Source organism: Passer montanus, unplaced genomic scaffold, assembly GCF_014805655.1.
Source record: "Passer montanus isolate IOZ18808 unplaced genomic scaffold, ASM1480565v1 scaffold12, whole genome shotgun sequence".
NCBI lineage: Eukaryota > Metazoa > Chordata > Aves > Passeriformes > Passeridae > Passer > Passer montanus.
This window is the reverse complement of record NW_024358722.1, coordinates 14,638,307-14,666,221: the sequence shown is the minus strand read 5'-3', so window position 1 is coordinate 14,666,221 and position 27,915 is coordinate 14,638,307. Positions and strand designations below refer to the sequence as shown.

Here is a 27,915-nt window from a genome sequence, read left to right as displayed (position 1 = left end):
CTGGACATATTGTGTTTGATCTTTGAAGTATTTTGGAACTAAGGCAATTTTACCACCATACTCATGCCATTACCTGGAGTAAATTGGTATGTCCACTCTAGGAGCTACATTGATTTTAGTGACGTAGTTATCCATACAGATTAGGGATACTGAATTGAAGGAATTAATTATAAATTATGGTGCAAGGCGTTAGTGTCCCTGTCTTCTCTTTTCCTTTTGCTTTGTGCTGCAAGATCGCTAAGAGAATGGGCTGTAAGAGATTTATTTAAGCTAGTTCATATTCTGGCAGGTTAGCAGAAATCTGTTCATTTGGAGAGTTAAATCTGGGTTTAAGCCTACAAGTTCATGTTTTAGTGCACCTCCACTTCTATCAGTTTGCCATAGATGCAAAAGTGTGTGGCAGGAAGGGCTGGGCAGGTGTTTGAGGGAATTGGTGTCTCAAATTAACCCAAATGTGCTGCCGTTTGTCTGTTGAAGTGTTATGGCTTCTGTAAAATGAGTGCAGAAAAGCCCTTACATCTCTAGGGCATGACATTTCTGATACTTGCACCTCTGGGTGCAAGTATCTGATACTTTCTGATACTTGCACCTCTGGGGATTGCCTGTCCTCATAGGTATTTAACAGGAGGGCTAAAGGAGTGAGTGCCCTCCCACTCCAGCTGCAGCCATGGAGAAACATGGAGTAGTGCATCTGTTTAAGCATCTTGTTAACCAAACAGACTAAGGAGAATGTGTCACACTTTTTCAGAGCTGTCTCACTGTTTACAAGACAATATAATTCTGCTCTACTAAGATCCAAAGAAAACATTAAGAGAGAGTAATATGACTAGAGGTTACATCAGGACAGGAAAAGAGGTATGGGAAATTATGCAAGTGATGCAGCAGTTTTGAGAATTCAAAATAAACTTATATTTCTACCACTGTCTGTGCTTTTATTGTTCCTGCAATTGAAATATATAAAATAAGTATTTCTGAAAATGGTTTAAAATGAGAATATATAACTTCTTTAGGTAATATATTTCATGAGCATTTGGATTTCTTCTTAAACATGTTCTTCATTTCCTCCATTCGTATTTAAGACTGCCCATTCAGCCATCACCATTAGTACTTTTGATGTTGGAGTTTGTGCTAAGTGGCAGAGCGAAGCTGTCTATGATCTGTCTAGGTTTTCTTCACAGCACCACTGAATATGTGTAGAAGTCTTGTTATTATAGGTTTCTCCAACCATTTATATTGTAAAATGAAGTGAAGAGTCTTGTTTTTAAATGTCCTGTGTATAATTTGCTGAATGTACAATGTCTTCCATACGTATCAGTTTGTGTGGTGTAGCAGCAAGCATTAAAAGTATTCTTTGCTTTACCTCAAGAAAAGGGGTCTTCTGATGTTTTGATATAAGAGTCTAATTGCTATGTATATGGAGAAGGTTCTCAGCCTTCAGAGAAGGATTAGAGTTCAGCAGCAATCATTTAATGTTTTTGTAATTACATTCATGTAATGCATGGGTGAACTTACTGAAGCATACTGAGTTAAAGACATGCTAAATGCTAGTGAAATTTGAAGAGGAAGAAGCAAAACATTAAAAGGGTAAGGCCTAAATTTGGCACTGTGTATGTAGGGTTTTTTTTTCCTTATGCAAGCATGGGATTCTATGGATGCAAGTACCTACATGTGATAGGAAACTTTGCATTCAATACTCTAGAATTATCTGTAGTTGGGTATTCTCTCAACCCAGTATAAATTCATTGAATCACTATTTTTTAAAAATCAAACAGATATCAGCCATTTGGAAAGACAGACGTATTTGCTAGTAGCAAAAAGTCATATTATCCAAGAATTGCTGTCTTAACTTCATTTTAGCATTTAGGCAGCATTAAGAGATAATCATCCTTAAAAATATTTTATCATAATGAAAGTTTTAAACAGAACTCATTAATGTAGTACATCAAGAACAATATTATGTATTCCATTTCCCATTCTTAATTTAAAATGTGCTCCTTACGCACAGTTAGATTGAATGCTCACTGTTGATGCTCTTGCCATGTGGAATCCCTGACAGTCATATAAGTGTCATGAAATTAATTAAAACTAAGCAATAGCAGTGAGGCCACAAACCAATGGGGGAACCCCCTGGCTGCCTCTTCTTTCCAAGACAGAAAGCTGGGAAGATATCTTTTAAAAGGAACTTATGCTGGTATGCTTCAAATTCTGTAGGAGTGGTTGGCAAGGTTTTGTCTCTTGGCAGAAAGAGTCAATGGTCATCCTATAAAGATTATTCTGCCTTGCCTAAAGTGTCTAAAATTATTTTGCCCTATGAAGTTGTTGTAATTTATGCTTAGCACTTTTAATTCATTTGTTGTTTTCTTGTGTGTTTTTTTCCTTTGAAATCTATAGGCATTTCAGTAGGACTATGGAGGAGCTGGTTCATGATCTGGTCTCGGCGCTGGAAGAAAGTTCAGAGCAAGCCAGAGGAGGTTTTGCTGATACTGGAGATCATTCTCGAAGTGTGTCTTGTCTTCTAAAGAGACAGGCGAGGAAAAGGAGAGGACGGAAAAGACGTTCATTTACCACCCATCACCCCTGGGAGACTGGTCATTGCCTAAGTGAAGGCTCTGATTCCAGTTTGGAGGAATCAAACAAAGACTACAGGGAGAATCATGCTACCAAGAAAGACCACAGTGATTCTGATGACCAGCTGTTGGTTGCTAAACGTAGGCCTTCCTCAAACTTAAATAACATTAGAGGCAAAAGACCTCTGTGGCACGAACCAGATTTGGCTGTGGACAGTTTGGGAAACAGAACTTTGCGTAGGAGGAGAAAGGTAAAACGCATGGCAATAGATCTGCCATCAGAAGTTTCTAATGCACTGACAATAACTCAACAGGATAACAGCAGAGATCAAGAAATGGACAATAACAATAAATCATACCAGCACCAGGAGTTTTCCAAGAGCAAAGTGAAAAAAAGAAAAGTATCTGCAGCTCGACAAGGTCCAGAAATCTTGGATGAAGGAGTAGTTGTAGAAAATGAAGAAGTGAATCAAGCAAATAAGGACAAAATGGAATATGAGGAGCAAAAAGGCTCAGATGAGAACATGAGTGACAGGTTATTCTTCCTTTTTCTTTTTACACAAACTTTGGATAATATTTGTTTGCATTTATTACTGTTGCTTGTATTGAGACTCTTTAGATTTTTTGTTGATTCCAGAGTTTAAGTTCTAGCACCAATAGTATCTGTTCTAACAATTTACTCTTATTTTTTTACATCTACTATTTTTTACATATTAGTTGTTCAGGTTGAGGAATTCGGCATAAAATAGAGAGTGATGTAGCAGAGGAATAACCAAGAAAACAGTTTAGTGAAATGATATGTTCTAATTGTTTCAATATCAAGCATGACAAAATACACGTATGAATGACACAGGTTTTTCTGGGTATTTCAACTGGTAGCAGTTGTCAGATAAGAATTTAGTGTTTTTCCAATTTCTAGACATTGGTGCTTTGATTGTTATCTCTATTTGTCAGAAAGGTTGTCAGTGTTTAGAGTCACCATTTAGACAGTATGTTTTGGTGTGTCATGGGCATAAAAAGTCTGCAGGTTGCCAAGGATATATATCATTTACGAAATGCAAAAACCAATTTACAGTTCAGAAACACCTGAGCTTACCATTAGAAAAATAGAGGAATGATGACCCTTTGGCAGTACACCTCATCCATCCATTCCAGACAACAGTCATACTACATTGGTAATTGTTTCCAAAGTACTATTTTGACAACACAGTAAGGTGTAAGTCATTTTTCCACTGTGCACAGGGGACGTTAACTGTGCTGATTTTGTTTATTCCACATGCAGAAGTGTCAGCAAGACAGACACATCTTGAAAGATATAATTTTGATCAGTTCCTTGACGGCACTGGTGTCCCTGGTTTTTTTGTAGGTATTTTATCTATAAACTGTTAAGCCTTTTTCTTACTGGACAGGTAGAATTGAGGTTCAGAGAGTGGTTTTGACCAGAGCAGTCAGATTGGTTGCTGTAATAACAGCAGCATTGGTAAATGACTAACTCCAGTTATGGTCAGAAAAGTCCTAAGTCTTTTTGTTATGTACTGGTGCTGTCCCTTACCTGTGAACGAGAAGCAGCTGGAAGAGCTGAATAAGTCCCAAGCCTTAAGCATTTTTCCTTACATGTTAATTACTAGAGCAGAACTCATCCTTCAGGGCAGCCAGTGTACACATCTCCCTTTGACATGCAAGTTAGGAGTCTGTACTGTCAGGAAGCCGTTAGAAAACTTGTCTTTTCTTTGATAATACTTGGAGTCTGTTCCTCCAAGTCTGGGACAGATGTTTAAAAATTTCCCTCAACTAGGAGCCAGTGTTTTCATATCTCCGTAGTCTTGTTGCATTTTTTATTTATGAAAGACTTTCTGTTATGCTACAAGGGTAACAGTTCTTCAACTCAAAAGTTCTGTAGCTAATTTTTGAGTGGAGAGAAGAGTGAGCAATAAGGATTGATCTTGTAGACTCCCATAACCAAACAAATAAGGTCAGTCTGAATCTTCTTTCTCAAAAGAAATGTTATTATTGGAAAAATTGATCATCCTCTTCCAAATGCTTGATGTTTTTGTTACCTCAAATGCTGCTTTTGCTCAAGTCATATTCCAAATGCTTGTATATGGCCCCAGTAAATAGTCTTTGAAACCATTCTCGTTTTCATAGGGTTTTCTGCTGATGCACACAGTTGAGTATGTCATTCTACTGAATTTCTTTCAATGGTCAGCTGTACCAGAAAGTTTTGAAATCACTGAATTAGAAAACTTGCATTTCATAGTGTGGTTAGAAATCTGCTGTATCTAAGGCTCTCAGGTGATACAGTATCATAATTTTTTGTATGTTCATAATTTTAACTTGTTTTAATCTAACTTTACTTAGTTGCAATGCTGCCTTTATTAGAGATCATTTAGCTGGAAGAATTTGAAAGAACCATCAAACTCTTAAGAAAAGTCTGTTCTGAAAGTGAAAGCTTAGATTTTAAAAGGGTGTATGGGATTGTGTAAAATACAAAGAGCTAACAAAGCATCTTGGATAACACTTGCACTTCAGCAGCACTTGCTGGAAGAGAAAGAATGAAATGTATACAAAGTTGGTTTTGTTTTGTATGCCATGGTGTGTGCAGTAGTATTCAGTGCAGTAGTTCAGTAATTATTAAAAATAGGACTAATGTTTTAGAAGTTTGTTTTTTAGAAACAAAACAAAACTGATAATTTTAATGGGAGTTAGATTGCTTGGCTCTAAAACCAGTCAGAAGTTTTCAGTATACATGACATTATTTGAAAGTAATGTGTTTTAGAAGTGCACATTTAAAATGTTAAATCGCAGTTCTTTGGCAGTCCTTTATCTCTGTATGTGAGTGTTCAAACGCCAAACACCAATAACCAGGTTTTAAGTGCATGATTCTGAAGTTGGAAGAGGAGTCTTCAAACTCTTGAAATGTCTGCATCTAAATGCTCCCAAAGATGAATTCCTGGGAGGATTGTTTTAAGCACTGGAAATGAGATTTTTGTGATCACAGCTTACCCATCCTTATCCTCAATGTACAGCTTTTGGTTAGTTTCAGCCAAATTCAGCAGTGTGTGATGTTCTGGGTGCTATTTAATTCCCACAAGCTTTGGCACTTTTTTGTGTTTGAAGTGACTAAAGAGAGGTGAAATCTGAATTGCCTGTTTTGAAAGAGAAGCAGCAGTGAAGCTCAGAGGCACCACCCACTGTGGCTAGGGGGAAAACAGGAGCTGGTCAGGTCCTGGGGAGAGCACAAAGCTCCCATGTCTCATGTAAATCCAAGGCACCAGACAGCTCATTAGTTGTAGGAACTGCAAGTGACAAGTATTTCTTCTTTGTTTCCAGAAATACAGAAACAAAGATGTGAAAGCTTTTTGGATAGCTTAGCTGTTCTTCCAAATTTTTGCTTGAACACACTATTTTATAGGACTCAAAGGAGTCTGTGGGTTTTTCCATTTTCACTGAAGTCTTACTGGGAGTGGAATTCTTATTACAAAGCAAAGGAAGAAGCAGTATACTCTGCAAAATTATATTAAAACTGGAAATATATTCCATCATAGCAGCTTTCATCTACTTGGCTATTAGTGTATTAATTCCAGAGGTTTTAAATTTATTCAGTGAAATGACTGCCCTGTAGCAATTATCTCAACTGAATCCCTGCCCAATGTGACTGTGGTCTGAGGAGTGTGACCCCTCTGGCTGCCAGGGATATGTCAGTGTTAGTTTGAATTCTTAACTGTTTTTAGATTTATTTTTTTTTCAAAAATTTCAAGTGGTTATGTTTTTATGTGCTGACTAGTCCTTCAGTGAGAATTATTTCACAATTTAAATATCTTACTTAAAAAAGGGATGGAAACTGTTCTTAAAATTGGAAATTTTGGTTGGGAAATTGGCTGAAATATCAGGGTTGAAAGGATTTCGTGACTTTATTTTAAAACATGCAATTAAGCAATAAATGCACAAGAAGAATCTACGAAGAAGGGATGTTGTTTACTTTGAAATGGAGCATGTAAAATTGGGCACAATGAAATCTACAGAGACTAAAGTCATCCATGTTATAATTAAAGTAGGGATGGGATGTTTACTAAAAGGGAATTACTAGGACTTGCAGTATTGGAAAGTTCAAGTCTTGGTGTCCCTCACAAAAGATGGTTCCATTCTCATTGCTTGCACATCACCTTACTTCCGCTTAGGACAATTGTGCAAGTACTTCAGTCTGTTCTGATTCTGTTCTCTATAAGTTATAGTGTGAGTGTTGCTTATGCATCAAGAATTTGAATAAGCCTAAGATACAGCCAAGATTAAGGCAACTTAAATCTTCAAGCGCAGAGCTATGTCTGTAGATAGATAGATAGATGCTTTAAAAAACCCAAACGTGACTTTGTGTCACCTGCTACCATATTGTGTTCCAAATCCTGCTGGGATGCCTCCCAAAGGAAGATATTAAAACAAATATATATGCTTATAATTAAATATTAATTAGATTAATTGTGTATAGTTCATATATTCATATTAATAATTAATATATTAAAAAACCTGAGACTAGCTTTTGTAAGAAATCAGAATTTAAAAGGACATAATTTCCTCAAGTGTACTAGTTATTTGATAGAAAAATAAAAATAATTTAGTATTAAAAAATAAAAATAATTGGAAACAGTTGATTTTAAGTATAGGACAGCATGCAAATTGTAATATGAATGAGTATACAAAGGTAAACAGACATAAAGTTCTTGTGAGTGGCTTGTACGGGCACATCAAGAGTAGCCATAGTATTTATTAAATATACTTGAATTTGTGTGCTGAACTGAAGTGTTTGGGTTTTTTTTCAAGTTGTTCTACGTATCAAACTAAGTAAAATATGATAAAAATGTTAATGAGAATATTACCTCTATAACATAGCTACTCTCTTGATAAAAAGTGAAATAAAAGGTTTACAGAAAAGTCCTTTCATGTGAATCTCAACGAAGTGCTGTCTGTGTTATTAAAAGACCAGTCTGATTTACTATTTAGGAACACGTGGATTATTGTATGTGACAATGCATTCAGCAAAGAACTACATAAATACCTACTCATGTCTTTAAATATAGAGATGTGTATGCATGTTGTATACACACATTCTAATTTTAACTCCATGCTGGAACTCATAGCAAAGTAAACTGTGCTTTGTTTTTTGTTGTTGTTGTTGATGTTATGATCATGAATCATATTTATTTTCTTCAGGATGGCCTTTCTTTTCATTTATTTGGCTAGCTTTGTTATAAACTTTTTCTGTTCTCCCTGAGTAGTATGTCATGAAATCTTAAGCAATATCTTTTCCAGAATATTTGCAAATGATGTTCAGAAAGGTAATTCGATTTCAGACTCTTATATTTCATGTGCTGAAGGAAGGCTTAGGCTGCTTTTGATTGAGACTTTTCCTATTTTATTGAGCAGTGGTGTTCCAGGATCAAGCTGAATTGCACAGTATAAGAAGGGAGCAGTGAGCATTTGATGGAAGGAGATAATAAAATGCATCAATTGTGTCAGCACCTCGTTGCAGCCACATCTGGCTTAATGTCAGGGTACCATTAGATTCCTATGGTTTTATGTGCCAAAAATAATATGCTTTGTAGTTAATGGAACTGGGATATTTGCAGTTTGATTAAAAAGAATCATCCTATTTTCTCTCCGATCTCTGTTGGGCTTAAGTTCAATCTGAGCACAGCCTTGTCTCCTTAAGATTTTACGACTGAAAGATCAATTGTTCTTTTGATCTGTTTCTCTCTTTCTCTTATTACAGTGAATCCAGCAGTCTGAGCAGCAGTGATGCTGGTTTGTTTACCAATGATGAGGGAAGACAAGGTATTGAAACAATCTTTCCCTTCTCCACCCCTCAAACCACATCAGTTGAAATTCTGTAAGCGTTACAAGTTATTTCGTAGGTTAATTATTTTATTTCAGTTTCTGTTACCGTCTTACTGAGTGGAAGTATAGTTTGCTTTCTGTTTTGGCTTTTTTTTTAATATTAACAGAGGGTGTCTTGAGTACATGACTTAGTCAAAAGCTATGTTGAGAAACAGCCTCTGTAATGTGGTAGTTACTTAAAACTTGAGCATCTCCTAAAAATCATCTATATTAATTGTTTAGCTCCTCCACTTTTCTGACAGGACTCTGATTGTAGTACTGTTTCTCATGCTATTCCTGAGATGGTTTTTTTCTTTCTTTTCTTCCAAACTGATAAGGTTCTTTAATAGTTTTTTTTTCATTCAACAGTTTTTTTGAAAAGTAATTTCAAACAAACTACTTTTTCTGCAGTTTAAGACTGAGATTTGAGCTGTTTAACATCTTCCCTCTGAGAAACATTTCTTTAATCTGAAATGCAGTGAAGATTGAAGCTTTTCTTTTAGTATGCATAATGTTTTCACATGTTTTTCTGTGATAAAACTATTGAGGGTGGAAGTAAAAGGTTAGTGTTTTTATCCACTCTAGTCTTTATTGAAACACATTTACCTATATTATGCTGTGATGGATTAAGAACTTGATATCTTTGAAAGGATACAAAAGTGAGACAAAACATAGTCTCTCAAGTATTTAAGACTTGCTTTTCTGTTGGAAATTTTAAGTTAGTGGTAACAAGAGGGTATTTTCTTATACAGTTTGCCAAACACTACTTGAGTGTGTGCAAGAAATGAAATCCTGACCCATTCCACAAAACTAGGTTAAAGGAATGTTTGGGGGGTTTTTTCCTTTTTTTTTTAATTTTTTTAAATTTTTTTTAATTTTTAATTTCTAGTTCCATCTGGTTTTGTGGAGGTTGGATTTCTTTTCAGTAGGGAGAGGATCTTTCCTACTTAAAACAGAAGTGTTACCTTCCTTGTTCAATGATAACTTGTGCTACACAAATTGTACCTCCCCACCTGAGTATCTGATTTCGGTTGTGCTAACTCATGTTTTTTTAAGAGTTTAGGTTCTCTTTGAAAATTTAGATTAATTTATATTCAGTGCTACAATGCATTAAGTCTTTAAGTATGAGTCAAACAGATTTGTTTTTACTTCCCTATTTGAATTTCTCTTCTGACTTGGAATTTTTAAAGCATTTGTTCTCTACATTTGTATGTAAGAGGACCTATCACTTCCTAATTGCATATGTTTTTCCAGTACTTTCTGATATATTTCTATAAATATTTTAATCCTTAAATCCTGAACTATATTATTTAAATCTTTGTATAATATGACTGAAAACATATTGCTTTCTGGTTTTCTTATGTATTTTGTGGGAAGGGAAAACAGGAGGAATTAGTGACCAACTGTGTTTTTTTCAGTGATACGGTGTTACCTTTTTTAGTGCTGGTTCTTTAAAGTTGTAGTTGTAGTTCTTAGTTTTGTCTGATATTTGAATCTTGTTTTAGCTTTCAATTTTCAAGCAGAAAGCATTAGACCTGAAAATGTATTCTGATACACAAATAAAAAGAAAAGCAATAAATAAACCTGAAAGAGATATTGTCAAAGGGATATGACAAAACATTATTTTTTCAATCCCTCCTTTGAACTAATAATTTTGTGGGTATGATCGGAAGACTGTTAGTTTCAGAGTAGAATTCATATACTTTTAAATCTGCATTATAGCTTTGGTTTTGTGAGACTTTTCTATGAAAGTACTATCTGAGATCCTACTTCAAAACCAAAATTGTTGATTTTCTAATAATGCTTATTCCCCCCAATAGTAAATACTAGTAATTTGTGCTCTCCTTAATTGAGGTGAGGTTATTTTATCTCTGTGAGTTAATTTGTAGCTGAATTGAGACATATGCAAGTTTGACAAGAAGGAAGGAGAAAGTCAATCTGATAGAAGCAAAGGAAAAGCCTAGGTGTGATAAACAAAGCTGGAAGAGGACAGGATTAAAATGTATTAAGGGAAGAAATTGCTGGTTTTATTTTGTAGTTTCAAAGCTAGACTCTAATTTGTGTCTAACCAGTGTCCCTCCTCCAGGATATCTATATCTAATCAATATCTAATCTTTAACATCTATATATATCTATGTTCAGAGCAACAGCAGCTTGACCTCATTTGTACTTCAAATTTTCTGCACTTCTGACTTCAGGTTTCTGCTAAGTCAAATGGAGAACCAGAGATTGATTAATGTTGTCTGGTGAAATACTTGGTTTAAATTATGTGCCTGCCATCACTTAGAAGTTTGGGTAGCAAAGGACAAGAGGTTCCTTTTCTTCTGAGCAACATTTGTTTGTTTTGTGTTTCTGAGATCAAGAATCACATCTCTTTTATTGCAGACAAATAGTATTTATAAAACTTCAATTAATTCCCAAATTCATCATTTGGGATACACTTTCTAGGAAAATGACTGAAGTGGCAATTTCTTGGAGCATTTGACCACTTAAATAAATAGCTGAGTATTTAGTTATGGAGTGCCTGATCTTGTTACCGTACCTAATCTTCTGTGGACATAAACTCAGAAGAGTTTCAATTTTTATGATTTGATTAAAGAAAAACAGGTGTAGCTCTAATTGGGATAGTTCTAGATACATGCTAATTCTCATCAATTGCTATGATAAGAGAAAATTGTTGAGACTTGAAAATCCTCTCTTCAACTTCTAATATGTGCTGTACCATCTAACATTTTTTAAAACTTAGGTATTCTTTTCCTTTCACTGTTCCAGTCTTCCAGCTTTGTTTGATTTGTTTGGTTCCCATGAAGTCCTCATCTGAGCCCAGCCTTGTTTGCCTTCCTTTTCCAAGTTACCCAAGTGCTTATATTAGGTCATGTGAGAGGGCACAAGTAGCTCTCTTGTTGTGCTCTGTCCCACTGTGGTAATTCCTTCTGGCAGAAGTAATTGATGCTCAGTTTTGGTAGGCCCAATGTGGCAAATGTTTTTATTCTGTGAAACATTGCAAACCCTGAAAAGTTAGTCAGCAAAAGTTTAAAGATAATGGAAAATGTTTTGTGATGGTACTGTGAGGGAAGAAGGTAGCTGCTGAACTATTAAGAAACCTCAAGTGACTTTCTGTGGGTTGTGTTTTCTTCAGAGGTTTTCAAATTGGGCATTTTAGGGCTAAGATTTAATAGATAGGAAAAATACTGTGATTCTATCAAGCTCTTAAGTATGGAGATAGAAGAATCTGCCAACAAAGTAATTCAAAGACCTGAGCAGCAGTTGAAGCTTATGTATGAGAAATCCTCATGACTTCCCTTTTTTTTCCTCTCTTTTCCTTTTGTTCCAGGTTGTATTTTCTTGGCTGTTTTGCAATTATTAAAAACTTTAATGATAAAGCAGTGTTATACCTGGTGTAGGAAAATTTTACAAGATTCGTGAACCAAAATATCTAGTTTTGCATTGCAGCATAAAATAGCAACTCTGTGATAGCCCTAACTAGTAGGATCTCCTGCAGTTTCAAGGCACTGCACAGGTCAAAGGCACTTTACAAGTTAAGCTTTCAACACAATGTTAACAAAACTATTGTTATTCAGACACTAGTGGATGATACCCTGTTTTGGGCAAAGAAATAGTTAAATTGCAAGGATATTCTTTAATGAGTTTTATGGCTTGGGTATAGCAAAGAAAACATACTGTGTGTTCCTGGTTCATCTATACTTCTACACTTGGGGAAATTCAAAGTTGACTTAAGACTTCTTAAATTATGGCATGCAGCACTTGAAATGTCCTTTAAGATATAAGCAAGTAGGAAGGAATATTATGTTAATAAAGTGTTAAAACAGTTAAAATTGGAGAAGGTCAGAGAATGTCAGAGTTCCACTGTGGATGTGGCTAAGTGTTTAAAGGTAGTGGTTCATTATTTTTCCATTAAACATATATTCATTGCTGTGTCCTTTATGAAGATGACCCAGTACTGATTCAGTAGACGAATTCTAGTGAAGAACTAATTTGGACCTTGTACAGCATGTCAGTAGCTGCAGGTGACAGACACGGCATGTTTCTCCATATGGAAAAGAATTGGGGTGTGCAATGCAAAGTGAAATCACACCAGATTTGAACTGTTGTGGCAAATAAGAACTTGTTACATATGACCTGAGTCGTTCAAATCCCAAATATTTATATAGCATATCTTTATATGTATATCTTTTGTCAAGGTGGCTCTGTAAAGCACAAAGAGCATGATGCAGTGTTCCTCTGTGAAGGGGGAACTTCAACTTCTGCTTTCTTAAAACTCCTGGGATGTGTTACAGTGAATATCCTGATATTTCCAAATGATTATTGTTAGCTGTTAGCAGTTAGTAGTTTTTTACCTAGAAAGAGATACACTGGTCCTGGAAATGACACTGAAATCCCAGGGTATTCACAGACCCTGTGCTCTTGTTCTCTGTGTGCGGGTTGGTGGATAACAGAGCAGCACAGTATCACATGGTGCTTGTAGGACACTGATGCCAAACTTTCCACAGGAACCTCTCCAAGTATGTTGTGGCTGTTCTAGGCAAGCGCATATATTGGCTGTTGGTGAGCCTGATCTGGTCATTTTGTAATAAAACAGAAAGGGAGGTAAAGCTTTCTCTTAGTGTGCAGTGGAAAGTTTCTTGTAAAACTTCAGCTGAAGAACTGCTTTAGCTAAAGTAAGATTCAGGTATAGCTGGTGGTGATGCAGAAGGTGTCTTTGTCCATAGCAAAAACACCAGAAGCTCACATAAAATAATTTTCTAAACTTCTTAAAGAAGAAAGGAAGGCATTCAACATCGAAGCATCGAAGTAGTTAGAGAAATATGTAGACATAATAATATGGAGTGAAATTTAGGGAAACAGTAATTGGAGGGAGGGGATGGCCTATGAATAACTAAAAAAACAAATGGATTAAGCCAGGAACTGGTCTGGAAATTTTAGGATTGAAGTTGACATTTCTGAGCCTTAAATTGACTTTATTGTACTGATTAGCGCAGTTATAATTCAATGTAAATTACTTTGAAGTAATTCCTTGGAGCACTAACTGTACACATAAACAAGCATGATGTATTTTAAAAATGTGTTAGGAGGATGCATGGGCTCTATTTTTGGAGATCTGGTGGTTTTCCTACCTTTCCCGTACCTTGGAAAAATACCATAATTTGCTGTAGTCCTGTGCTGAATCAGCATTCTAAGAGGAAAGGACAGTGTAGTGAATCTTTGGAAGTCAAAAATGTTGTTTTCAGCTTTTAGTATTCCTAAGATCACATTTGCTATGAATACTGTGCTGCCTTTTGAGAGCTGCAAATTAAAGCAGGGTAAAATCCAAGTGTTTGGTTACCAAACTCTTGAATGGGGAGCCTCTATATTTTATAGCCTATATGTATGAGGTAGGGAATAAATTAAATGCAGTGGTCTTCCCTGGCTCTGAAAGTGGCATCCCTTCGAGGTGGAGCAACTGGTAACCAAAATACCTGTGAGTGGTGTCACCTGGATAAGAATAGTAGTAATAGGCTTACACTTGCCTCAAGGTGATAATATGATTTAAAATATTCAGAGGATTCTGAGTTGTTTGATTTCACAGACAAGAAAGCTAAAAACCAAGTATATCTGGATGCTGCTGTCATGTGGAAAAAGACTAAGAGGTTCAGATCTGAAGTCTGCCTTTGGCTGTAAGCAGCAGAAGTGCTTAGGGAAGTGTATAATAGCATAAAAATTAAGGTATCTTAACAGAAAATTGCTTGACATGCTAATATTCCTGTTGCACAAAAAGGAAAAGTTATTTCATATTTTCTTCCCCAAGAACAGCTATTGGGTATATAGCAAAGATATAATTTCCTTCCGTAGCTGCTCTTTGCCTTATTGCACATTCCACTAACCCAGTCTGAAATTGTAGCTTTCTCCAAGACTGCACTGCCTGCCTCTTACAGCTACTGTCCCTGAACTCATCATAGAACCCCCATTTCAGAATTCTGTGCTTATCTCCATGGACGAATTATGCGTAAGAGGATGACTTTTGAGCTCCTGATAGCATTTCTTGTTAGTGAAGGCATCTGGAGCTCTCATGACAAAATATAGAGACAAAGTTTAACAAACGTAAAAGTTTGGAAAGTGTTTCCAAACATAAAGGTTTGGGAAATCAAAACAAAGGATTTCAACCTTAGATTTGAAGCACAGACCAATCTAATTAAAAGGTGTGGGTCTCCTTCTACCACCACCAGTGTCCCTATTAAGTATTCTTAGAGTTCCTCCAAAAAGCCCATTCCTGGCTGTAACAAAATGAGGGTGGAGTTAATGGTGAATGCCTCTGTGAAATGTCATAGCTATAAATGAGGATTAGCATGAATAGGGAGAGCAGGCAGAAATGCTTCAGGAATGCATAGAAATTTAAATCTTTTTTCGACCTGTGTATCTCTTCTCACCTTTGTTTTCCCCTTCCTCCGTCTAAAACTTCCTGTTCTGTAGCCTCCGCTAATTTTGCTTTTAGTAGTGATCATTAAAGGTGCAAGGATCCCGTTTCACCTAGAAGAGACCAGTGAAGGGCTTCAATTTTTCTATATTTTCTAGAAGTACTTGTTCTTGATTGAATGTTTACAGACGTTTTCACTTGTGCTTGATCTCAAATTTTCTTTACATTGCAATAGTTTATTTGGAGAAAGTGTATTGGATTTTATTTTTCATGAAATTTTGGCTTTGGTTTTCATCATTTGTGTTTCCCCAGTATGGTATTGAGTGAATGAACCTTTGCACAAATGCGTTTTTATTCTTGAAATCTGTCTTACAAATCTTACATTTGTATTCTTGCTTAATTTATTTCCAAATACAAATGGAAATGTCAAACAAATAATTTATGTGCAGAAATAACAAAACATGGTTTGGATAGTTTGAAGTAGAATAAAATGTACAGCACATACCTAATCTAATTTTGAGGTGGAGGAAAGGAAATTTCCCATGTCTTTTGAAGCTATTTTCTGTTCTGAAACTAGATGGTGTGTATGAAAGGACATGTTTTAAAACAAACATAAAAATTTATTTTTAGTTGCCAGTGTGGTTATGAACTAATTTTAAGGTCAAATTTTCAGTCTTGTGTTTTCAGTCTTGTCTTATTTCTTAATTTAAATCCAGGTATTTAAATTCTACATAGATAAATACTGTCAGTAAAAATTACCAACTTTGTGTTATAATGCAGTATAATTCTCAATCATGTGATACTGTCAGTTTTCATTTAATGTCAACTTTTTCAAAACTTATTTCTAAATGAACTTAATCAGATTAACTTCATTTAGTCACATCTGTTCATGATTGTTTTCCCTTTTTACTAGCCATACAAATCATGAAATTAAGCTAATTATATACCATTATCAGCTGCAAAGAACCAGTTTCAGTTTTATACCTTTTAATTCCCTGCAGGAGATTAAGGCTTGTTTTTTTGTGAATATGTAAAGTGCAGTAACTTAAATGGATTTCCCCACAGTTATTGCCAAAAGGATTAACTAGTTTATTATTGTTTTCACTATTGTAAATTGGCTTTAAAGCATTACATTTTATGATGTTTCAACGATGGCAATGCTATTGAGGAACATTTTCCAAATAAAACTGCTATATGGGAGTAATTGTTATACAGCTATAAAGTGAAAGAAATAATAATCCTGTCAGAGTATTTATTGATGGTAACATCTGATTTTTATCTTCTCTGCTCCTCCCTCTTTTTGGGGGGATTTGGGGACCCTGTCCTCACACAGGTGATGATGAGCAGAGTGATTGGTTTCATGAAAACGAATCAGGTGGAGCATGTGGAATTACAGGGGTCATTCCATGGTGGGAACAAGAAGACTCCACAGAACTGGAGAGAGAATTGCCTGACCCAGTCTTTGAAAGTATCTTAACTGGTACTTTCCCTCTTATGTCCCGCTCAGGGAGGAGAGGTAAGTAGCAAATCAAGCAAAAGCAAGCTGTAGAATCAATTGGGTACAGTAGAAGGATATCTGTGGATTATATTAAATATGTAAAATGTGGACAAGTCTTGGAGTTATCAATTTGTTTCCTTGAACTGTTAAATTTTTAAGATCTCATCAGAGAGAAATAACTCAAAGTAAATTACTAGAAAAGTCAGAAGGTGGAAAATAGGTCATTTTGATGGCCTGCTGTTTTTATTTCTCTCAATGTTTGCATTGAATTTTTCAACATTATTTGAAATGAATCCTGATGTTCCATTGTGCTCCTGGCTTCTACTGTAGTATATAGAATTCTGTAGAAGTTCATTAATGTAAAGGCTGGAAAGACTAACATGAACATCTGCTTTGCTTTATGGTCATGTTGTTTGTATAGAAGAGGGAAGGGTTCTTCTAGAGCATGGATTGAAATTGTAATTTAGCAAATGCCCTTTTTCTTTATTTGTAAAATCCTTCCAACCACTGTGGATCCAGTGTAACCAACGGTAAGCTCTACCAGTGTGGGATTGCGTTTACAGCTAGGAACCCGCTCTTGTCCACGGATTGAAGTTGTCAGACCTCAGCTTGCTGCCAAAGAATTTTGTTGTACCTTCCTCTGCCACAAGCATCTTCTATCCCATTCAAATGCAAATCTGAGCAGTAGTCCAATCACTTTTAAATTACTTTGCACGCTGAATGTATTGAATCCTTCTGTGAGAATTATTCTCTAGATGCTTGGATTGCTTTGGAGGACTTGGTCTCTGCATATTGGCCAGATCTAATGTTTTATACTGATGAGGAAGTTGTAAGTGATGCAAAAATCACTTTTCTACTGTAGTTCTGCTGTGTTCTGCTTATGCTGCCAACTGTGCACAGATGTAGGATGGCAGTAAGAATAGCTGCAGAATTTTCATGACAGTTTATTCTTTCTCTTACTTTTCCCATTCTGTGCTCTGTGTTTCTACCAGTAAAATGCTTGACAATAAGATGGTTTTGTTTAACAGAGTTCTTATTGATAGATTGGTGTGTAAAGGTGCATTTTATTGCTTCCATGGTAAAGAAAATATTCTTACACTTGTACTTTTTTGTAGGTTTCCAGAGTAGATGTAGTCATCTTCATGGAATGCCAGCAAGAAACATAAAAAAGGCTTCAGGAAACCAGAATGCACTGGTAGGTGTTTTCTTTTTTGTAAACTCATGTGCACTGTTCTGGGAGGTTTTTAGAAAAGCATATTGCTCTAATGCTTGTTCCCTGACATTTTGGATGGATAATGGAACTGGAAGACTTGGTGCCAATGCTTCCTGAGTGTATGTTTACTCTTTTTAAATATTCTGACATCCCACTGCAGAAGAAAGAATCTGATACTGTTTGTCAGTACTTGTTTTGACCTAAGCAAAGGAAAAAGTTTTCAGTGCAGGTGTGTGTGTGTGCATGTATAAGTTACTATTTTTAGTATATATCTTATGTCTGTATGAAAACATGTTTCACTTTTATGATGAAAAACGAATCAATTTCTTTTCTGATAATAAAAAAACTTTCAGGATGCATTGTGGTATAATTCAGGTCATTTTTTTATCCCAAAAATCTGTTTTGAAAAATATGTCCCTGTTTTCTTTTGCTTGGTTTACACCTGTGTGGTTGGACAAAAAGGGTATATACAAAAAAAATTAAAGCAGCTTATTCAAGTGCCTGCCATAGAGATCATGCATTTCTTTGTACTGAACCTGTTCTAAAGCTGGAACTACAAATGGGATGTTTGGGGTTTTCTAGTGCCTACAGCCCTAGGAGCAATGTTTATAAGTGGAGGAAAAAAGTCAGCTGTCTTTGCATTTCTGTGCAAACTAATACTTGGATTTTCCTACAGCTTTTGTCTAAAATAAGTTTCTAATAATTTTTTTGAAATTTTTTTGGAGAAGGGCATGATGAGAAGAGAAATTTGACTTTTTAAATTTAAATACTGAAATGTATTAATTATAGCCCAGTCTATTCCTTTCTTATAAGAAAAATGTTTGGAAGAGGATGTGGGAGATCCTTTATCTGATATAATAATCATAGGCCAGGACAATAAATACTGCAACAGGATATTCTTTATTATTTGACAACATTAAATATTTTCAGATTTAAGTTGCCTAAACAACAGAAGTTCCTTCTGAGAAATATAAGAGTTATTATATGTGGAGAGAATAGAAAGGAAATTTCATTAATTTTGAAGAGGCAAGGTTTTTGTAATTGAAGTTCCTGTCCAATAATTGCCATTTGGAGCTGAATAAGATGCTTTAAAACCTTGGCCTGTGATCTTTGCTGTTAGTAGTCGTGAATTAGATGAATGCTATCTAGTTCTTGGTTTCCTATCTACCTATTTTTATTTTTGGTTCAGTGCTTGCTTGAGCATATCTGGGATTTGTAGCCCATTTTCTAGGCTTATTGCAATTTCACTCTGGTATTTTATAGGAGCTATTATAACTGATAGGTTAGCTTCATGGTACTTGATGATACATGGCTTAACTACCCTAAAACCTTCTTTTTCCACTAAATTGTAAAAAGGTGATTAAATTTCAGTTAATGAAGATATACCGTGAATGCGTATATATAATAAAAAATCCTAATGTTTATTTTCTGCTATGTTTTCTGAATTGTCCTTAGGACCCCATTTGTCTTCCAGTCAAGATATCCCATATATAATTAAGGTATTGTAGCTCCCTTTATAACAAGAATCCAGGCCAATACACTAAAAACTGATAATTCAGTTACCTCCAGTTATTAAATATATGTCATTTGCATGATGTTGTGGAAGAAGGTTGGCATGTGAATGTAGCTTCTGAGTCACTAGGCAGCAGTCACAAATAGAGGGGATGTGCTGTTAGCTCTGCAGATGCAGTTTTTCTGACCTCCTTAATGACTATTTATGTTTGTGGGCGCATCTGCTGCATCTGTCTTTGCAAATATAAACCAGAGCTCGTGTGCTTCCTTTTGTCAGTGATTGCTTCTTAAAGAAAATCTTCTTTAGATACTTAAATCCAATTACAAAAAAAAAAAGTAATTTAATACCTGTGACATCTGATAACACAGAACAAGAAGTAATTACTGTTATTAGATGGTAACAGTGAAGAAGAGCAAGAATGCTTTAAGAAAGATTAATATCCTGAGGAAAGAACACTGCAGACTCAAGTTATTGAACAAAATTGTGGTGTGAAATAATTCTTTTCTAGAAGCAAGGAGTCTGATGTCTGTATCACTGCTTTTACACAGACCTGAAAGGGAGACAACATTTAAAAAAAAAAAAAAAGAGATACACTACCTAAAGGATATATTATATCTTCTGTTCAGTCTAAGGGATAGTAGTTTGTATCCAAGGAATGTGAGCATACAGTTGGCCTTTTACATGCAGTCAAGGCTTAAGCTTTTTTGAAAAGCTTGGTTGAAGGTTCACAAGTATAGCAAGCCAGCAAAGCCTGGGTGAGATCACAGCTTTGGGGAAGGCAGAGTGAAGAGCTATGATAATGGCTGGATATACTCTGACCGTCTCTCAGAAAGTGTTTAATGCCCAGCTGTTTGGGTGCTTTCTTGGAAGAGAAATGACAGGCTAAGAGTGTGAGTACTGCTTGCTGCAGACCAAGGAAACTGCCTGCTCACATCATGTTCACAGCAGTGTGGGAGCTGAGGATCAGAGGAAGAATGATTCTCTTTATGGACCAGGTAGTAAACTTGAATTTAAGGTAGCTACAGCTCCCACTTAGATTCTCTGCAGAAGTTCTTCCTGTGTTTCGTGGATAAGTTGCTTAATTTGAGCAAACTCATGGGTCTTTCTTTTGTCAGGTGTACTGCCTTTGTGTCAAAACACTTTTTTAATAATCAGACAACAATGGACAAGAAAGAGAGAAGTAAAAAACCTAGCATGCACATACTTTGAAAATCCTTACCGACTCCAGTGTGTAGGTTGAATGAGCTATACAGCAGATGGCAACTGAAAAGGCTGAGCAAGAAAATTTAAAAAAAAATATTCAATACAACTGGCTTATAGCCTTTCAATTGTCCAGTTCATTTAAGATAGGCAAGTTTTTAATGGAATCTGTAATTAAGTAGTTTGTCATGTATATGTTTTGGGTTGCAACTATAATGGTGGCTTTTTATATCTTCATTACTTTGTTTTGCGACAGCATCAACTGTAACTGTACTTGAAATAGAAAAGCATGTTGTTTCTCTCATACCATGCTAAGTTGATAGTAGTAGTTTTGTAGTTAAAATGAGGAAAATTATACATTGACTTTCATATTTAGTGAACCCTTTTAATAAGGTGTATATTGCATGAAATCTTATTGTGGTTGAATTGAATTGGTTGAATTCTGAAATTACATATGAAGAACCTTATGAAGTAGTCCCAAGCCTCATGTTGCTTTATGTTAGGAAAAGGCCAAAATCCTGCAATTTAGAGGTAGTGTTCCATGAATGAAACACTGATTTCTTAGAAGGAATGCTTTTTTCCTTCTGTGAGAATGCTTTCCTCCTTTATGTGTGTTTATATACTTGGCACTCATCTAGTGACGTACAGTTTATATACATATCACTTTTCTACTACTCTATCTGTGTTCTTTCTAGCAAATTGCATGTGAAGCTTGGTATTTAATAGAATAAAATCTGAAATCTAACACTTTAAATGTGTTGGAAGTGTAAATGTTTGTTTCTATGATGTAGAATACTAAATTACCTCTTTACCTAAAATGATTAAGGTTGTTTTTTTTTTCCCAGATGGATTCCTGGAGAGAGGATAAAACCTTTTGTAAAGAAAATAAAAATGAATTATAGATAGTGAAAATATAATATGACTTTTCTCATTTTCTTAAAAATGTTTTGCCCAACGTAGTATTCAACTGAAAATTTTGACTGTCATTCACAACTCCTCTATACAAAAAAGTGGAAATACTTTTAATAAGTTTTAAAAATGAGTGCTGCTGTTTTAGCTACTCTTTATGTGGTTCTAGGCACTGTTTCTTCTGTGAGACAGACAGAAACATTGCAGGGGTTTTTTTTAAGAAGTCTTCTGTGTCACCTCTTCCTGCTTGTATTCCCTGTCTGGCTGGAAGCTGGTAAGTGATTTCACTGAGCTAAAGTGCAAAAAACATGACCAATAAAAAAAGATGCTTTCTTTCGACTCTGCCAATTTTTCCATCCATCACCTTTGTGTCTTGGGGTTTGGTTTCATTTTATTAAAGACAGCTTGTATTAAGTCTCGCACTCCTGGATTGATTCATTTTTTTGCACAGCTGTGCTACTGAGCTTGACTATACACAGTTGTAATTATTCAAAGTGTGTTTAAAGGATGAAAGCTACATTTCCAGAATGCGTTATCTGAAGGTGTCTGGGTATTTCTGTCAAATCTTATGACATTTTTTTTAAAGTTCAAAGATAAAAGCTTTTCTCAAAAAAATTGTTGACAGATTAACAGTCTGTTGACATTAGGAGAAAAGACGCATTCAGCACTGGTGCCATTTTAAACAGCTTTCAAAATGTAAAATCAAATCAAACATTTCTGCTTCTAAGTTCTTTCTAACTGAAGAAACAGCCAGGTGTTTTCAGGAGCTTTTTTCTTGTCAAAATATTTTGGAAATAAAGTGAAATATTACTGGGTAAGAAAACTTGCTATAGATCCAAGGAATATTTCCTTAAATAGTAATTTGGGCACTGTTTTTACAATATTGTTCAGAAACCGCTTTGTGGATACTCTGCGACTTTTGGAAGAGCACTGCTTCTCAAGTTGAAGCGTATTTAGTGTTGTTTATGTTGGATGAGTGGTATACAGTCAGATAATACAGTAGTAGCGAGGTGCACAAAAGAATTTATCTGTGGTGTATTAACTATTTTCTTCAGTTAATGATTTTCTGTCATTTGGAGCTATAGTCTCTATATCAAATTCTGTGGAAATGTGATGGTATTATATTATAACAAAACTAAACTCTTGTTGAATTTCACACTTTGATTCATTTGTGATGAGGAATATTAGGCCTCTGCCTGAGGGTAACATTTTGAAACCTTATGATGCTAAAACTGCAAATGAATTTACATTTAAACAAGCAGGAGGGTAGGAGTTTTTTGGTTTTGTAATGGTTTTATTAAGATTTCCTGTCATCAGAAATACTCTCAGCTACTGAAAGCATTTCTCAGTATGCTTTCACCTTTCTTTTGTTTGTAATTACCTTAAATAATCTATTCAATGTCATGCTCTCTTAATCCTCTCTTTGACTCAATACTAAACTTAACTAAATTTTACAATGTAGAGGGATAAAACTGCCTTATGGAGTAGGTGGTTTCCTGCACCTATGTGCTTCCTGCAGATATGTTTTTTTCAGGCAGAAATATTCAGGTTGTTAGGAAAGGAGATGCTGCTGTGATGTCAGTGTAAGCCCTACCTTCGATTCTTCCAGTGTTCAGTAACTATTGGCAAAAATACTACTGTTTTCCTGAGGAATGAGTCAAGCAACACACTTCTAGACTTCAAAATTTAGTCACATTGAAAACCTTATTTTATGAGAAAACAATGGTCTCGCATCTGGCAGAAGGTGTCCCTTCCCATGGCGGCAGGGCTGGACTAGATGATCTTTCCCTTCCAACCCAAACCTTTGAACCAAAGGGAAAAAAAGCTTCAGTCAAATTTCAAAACTTCATCATAAACAATGTAGATTTCAAAATTAAATGTAAATATTGTGGATAATATTGTAATGAAATGTAAAATTGTTGGATAATTGTTAAAAACGTCTGCGATTTTTTTAACTTCATGTATCTATACATTTTTGGAGGAACTACTCACTGTTCTCACACTTTTTAATCCTTACCATGTATTCCTCATAGCAAGAGATTCTTTTTTCCACAAATTAATTTTCCAGTGCATTTTTGCTAAAGCTTTCACTTACATCAGTGCAAGCCTAATGTATCTTCCATCTGCTATGGGAAGCACCTGATGGAAGACCAAATAAGTCACTTAGTAACTTTCATAATGGCTTAGTGTACTTCCTCATTGAAAGGATCCTAATTACACCTGTATCATTTTTCATGGTAGGTCAGTTCTCAAAGTGGTTCTCATCACTGATGGCACCTGCAGTGGTATCTGTATGTAAGGCGCATTTGGTTTGTATGCAATTGTTCAAGGCAGAGCACTGCAATTAATGGGTCAGGTTTGTCAGTGTTCATGTCATTGTTATGAAGGGTTGTGATTTCTACCTATCACTTACGAGATTTGTGGTTAAATGAAGTCTGCCTCACAAACTGTTTGCATTAAGTGACAGTGATTTTTGTGTCACCTGAAATTGTCTAATGAAAATCTTCAATTATTGTGGTGTCATCAAATCAGTAAAGAGGCACAAATAATACCACAGCATTTGTCTCACTTGAAGCTGCATTTCATTAGCCAGAAAAGAGTTACTGGTGAAGGTGAGCCATGTGTTTTTTATTCATTCTTCTGTACCACTTACCTTGTAAATTAGAGTGTAGAGTCTTGAATTATGTCCTGCCTTGATTCTTACAAAATCTATGACTATTAAGAAAAAAAAAAATTAGATGCATCAGCCAATCAATAGCTTGTGGAGATAACAATTGTACTTTATCAACAAAATGTAAGTATCTTTTACGTATAACCATGAAAAGAGATACTCTGTGTCACATAGCTCACAATGGTTTTTTTTATGGGTATAGTTGACCTGCAGTGACAATTAAAGGATACCCTTAAACTATCAAAGGTTAACTTATGTCTAGCTGAAGTGAATGTGGTTATTGAGTCTCTTCTTGGACTCTCAAAACCAGCATCCCACTTCAGCAAAGCAGTTGCCCTCCAGCAGTATTCTCAGAAATGCCAAATGGGCTGCTTAGTTTTTTAGATGCGTTCTGTGGTTTATTCATGGTGACAAGTGCTATGAACTGTTAGGCTAAGCAGTATTTCTCGCAATTCACCTCAACCCAACCATTCCAATGATTGTCATCTACAATTTCACTTAAGTTTATTTTTAAGGAGGACACATAGCATTATATCCCTTTCATTCTTCAGTTCGTGTCTGTCTTGAAAATACATTTAGTACAGTTTTACAGCAGTCTTTACAGATAATAATGATTTTTAAAACCTCTGACCTCAAAATATGAAGCAACATGATTATTCCTCTTGTTTTCTGCAGCTTTAAAGAAATCCCTCTTTCTGGTGTGTGGCTACATGAACTGTTTCTATTCTAGACATTTGGAATTTTCTTATTTTGACTTCCCAAGTGCCTATGGGTTCTTTGTTTTATGTTTTTGTGCAATTCTAGTAGAAAAAATAAATCCTTTAAATATAATTACACTTAGTATCTTTTCTGCAAGAAATTTGCTGTTGTATCTCTTTTAGAAACTTCTTAATGCCTCAAGAGCAGCATTTTGAGCAATTAATGGTAGAACAACATCTTGTATCCAGAGTCAAGTTAGGAGTTGATTTCCTTGTGTTGAGCTTGATGGGGGAGTGGATCCTTAACGCTGAGAATAGATGGAGAAACGTGTGTAATAGGCAAGGAAGACCTGCACAGATACTGTGGTTTACCTGATAAGCAACATCTCATTTATGTTGTAATAACATCATAAACATGAAGTAAATAATGAAAATCATGACGGTAATTTCAGCTAACATGTTAACATTTTGTAACCGAAAACAAGTACAGTTCCTAAACACTTGAAGTTTCTTGCTAATTCAACCCATAGCAACTCATTCACATGAATAGGTTTTTCCATCAGGGTTGCTGATAGATGGAACAACTTGAAAATTTTATTTTATATTGTCTTTCATATGGTGGTCATCTGTAATGAATATAGTCACTTTCAATATCTAAAGGTGAGCAGAGTATTTCCATTAGAGATCTAGATTAAGCCTATTAAGTGACCATCTAAATTTGTTCTAAGATAAGCAGTTTATATTCAGATGCACTCATTTGTTTTGTTACTGGTCCTGTTAGAATTAGTTTATGTAATATATATTCCAAAAATCTTGAGTGAAGTGATGGATAGCATTTGCAGCTTATCTTTCTAATCATTGCTATAAGGCAGTGATGAGAATATTTTAATCTTGCTTGATTTTTAACAAAAGCAAAAATACAAACCCCAATTTAAATTGGGGGTGGAAGGGGGGGTTATATGTTCATTTTGAATTCATATGGCTTGTACCCAGAGTAAGAACTACTGCAAAAATAGTGAATTAAACTGGATCTGTAGTATTCTCTCTTGCAATTCATCATGACAGTGCATATATCAAATTACTTCAAAATACAGAACAGAAAATTAAGTAGGAAACATGCATGATTTATTGTATTGAAGTTGAGTCAACCAAGAAGATTACTTGGCTTCTTTTCTGATGTGAAATATTATACAGGAATGGAGAGGTCCTCCTCTGCTGTTCTCTTTGATTGCGCTGACTTCAGTTGGATGTAAAGACTGTTTTCTAACGTGGTAAACACAACCAGAAAGGGGTGAAGCTAACCACAGTTGTACTTACCTTACTTCCGACTCAGCTGGCAAAATGACACACTTGCTACTGTTTGGTTTCTTGAAATAAGAAAATGAAATGTTCATATTGAGAGTGTAGTTTTGAGAAGGCAAAAATTACCCGAAACTTCCCAGGGATTGCTTCTTCTGACAGTACCACATGGTATTTACAGCAAGTAAGCACATAACTGAATGCAGAACTTTTTCTTTATAGAAACGTAGGCTTTGTTTATGTTTCTGCAACACGTTCAATTGAACTATCTGTTGGAAATGAACACTTTATAAAGCATGTTTATCCAGCATCAGAGACAGTAGTGCTAACTTTAAATAAAATGGTGGTAAGCAATCCTCAAATGGAAAGGTCATTCCCCAAAGATAATCAGTACTTAAAAAAAGCTGTGAGTTGTGAGGTGAGTCACAGAAAAACTCAAAACTCCTAAGTTTCATGGGCTCTTGATGTTGTGGGAAAACCCTACTGGTATGATGTTTTCAAAAGCATAATAATTATTGGGTTTTGTGTACATACAGCAGTTGTCCAGTTGTTGATTTGCAGAGTGTATTAGTCCTTGCCTGTTAATTACTATCCCTTCAGCTACAACATAGCAAGTGCTTTTTTAGCTTCTTTTTGAAGTGTAAATGCTTGTAACTGATGAAGTGAACACTTCCAGCCCAACAGTTTTGATAGCAACACAAAATCTGTTCCACTCAGCGCCTTGCAATTAGACTCAGCAGACTCTTATGCTTGCTCCTGATCCGATTTTTGCTGTGGATATTTTTTCTTTTTGTCGCTACTGACTTTGGAGAGGTAATTTGACAGGTGGTTTTAAACACCTGCATTCACAAGTAGGAGACTAATTCCTCATTCTGTTATTTCTCAGCTTTGACGTAGCATTCCTGCAGATCTTGGTTTTAAAGGTCAAGGAAGAAAATTCTCAGTTCAGAGAACTGAAAGCTGTTTATTTAGGGAGTCATCTTTCCTTACTGTTAGCTGATGGGCAAACTCTGTTTCAGCTGTCTTACTTTAGATGTGAATTTCTTGAAACACTCATGTAGTTCACCTTAAAAACCTTTTTGAAGAAAATGTGCCCCATTTTCCCTTTGCCCTGGCCTGTTTGCTTTGGATGAGGCTTCTAAAAGCCTTCTTTTACGAAGACCTAAACAGATACATACGGTATGTTCACATTAGGTTGTATTTTTATTCCCTGAAGAATGTGGTCAAACTGGAGAAAACCCTTTTTCCTGTCACACTGTTATGCTATGGAAAAGAAAGCATTGTACATTTCACAACTGAGATTTTGTTTCCATACTGCACCTCTTGTTTGTGTTTTTTTAAAAACCTGGAATCTACATGTTGGTGTAGGTATAAGGCAATTTAAGACTATTTGCACTACCTAAAAGAATTCTAATATTGTGTCTTAAAAGTTATTCTGAACTCACTTTTCCATGCAGCAAAATATAGCATTAAAGCAAAACATAGGCAATGACCGCATTAAAAAGGGGGGGGGTGCATAAATAGAAGCTACTGTTTCAGTGTTAAGTTGGGCATAAATATTATAAAATATATTGTTATGCCTTGTTCAAGAGAACATTTAACTGTATATTTTCTGATTGAGAGTAAGTATTAGATATTATGTGACTATCAAGTTTAAGAACTCTGAAGGTTTTATTAAAGTTTTCTTTGTACACAAAGCAGTATCATTATAAAAGTAGTTCCCGTATATCAGTGATGCAGATGCATGTTTTCTTTAGTATTTAATGTGGGGTATTTTTTGTTTCAGGAAAACAACTTCATTTATATAGAATGTTTTACTGAATCTTCTATTAAATATTACTAGAATGTGGAAAATATTTTTAAAATATTTAGGGGTTGATGGATTGGCTCTCTTCAAAGAGAAACAAAACACTAAATATTTCTAATCCTGCATTATTTACCGCATGGATGGTTAAATGCTACTTTAAGCCCCATAAAATTAAAAGGGAGAAATCTGCCAACTGTAGCAGGAATTGGATTTAGGAAGAGTGGTACAGAGCCAAAATATTGCTACAGAATTAAATGTCA

At 35.4% G+C, this 27,915-nt stretch overlaps 1 protein-coding gene across 2 annotated transcripts in view; it reads left to right on the top strand.

Annotated features, from left to right (window-relative positions):
• The window catches only part of GPATCH2 (G-patch domain containing 2), a 116,655-nt gene that overhangs the window by 5,910 nt on the left and 82,830 nt on the right, over positions 1-27,915 (top strand). The window contains exons 2-7 of one of the 2 annotated variants that reach the window (XM_039697994.1): positions 2,392-3,102; positions 8,332-8,393; positions 16,181-16,363; positions 17,461-17,540; positions 19,014-19,057; positions 21,117-21,495. In XM_039697994.1, coding sequence (XP_039553928.1) covers positions 2,392-3,102; positions 8,332-8,393; positions 16,181-16,363; positions 17,461-17,540; positions 19,014-19,052 — 1,075 coding nt within the window. In that variant the 3' untranslated portion in view covers positions 19,053-19,057; positions 21,117-21,495. Of the gene's footprint in view, positions 1-2,391; positions 3,103-8,331; positions 8,394-16,180; positions 16,364-17,460; positions 17,541-19,013; positions 19,058-21,116; positions 21,496-27,915 lie in introns of those variants that run through there. The other variant, XM_039697993.1, reaches the window with a different exon arrangement.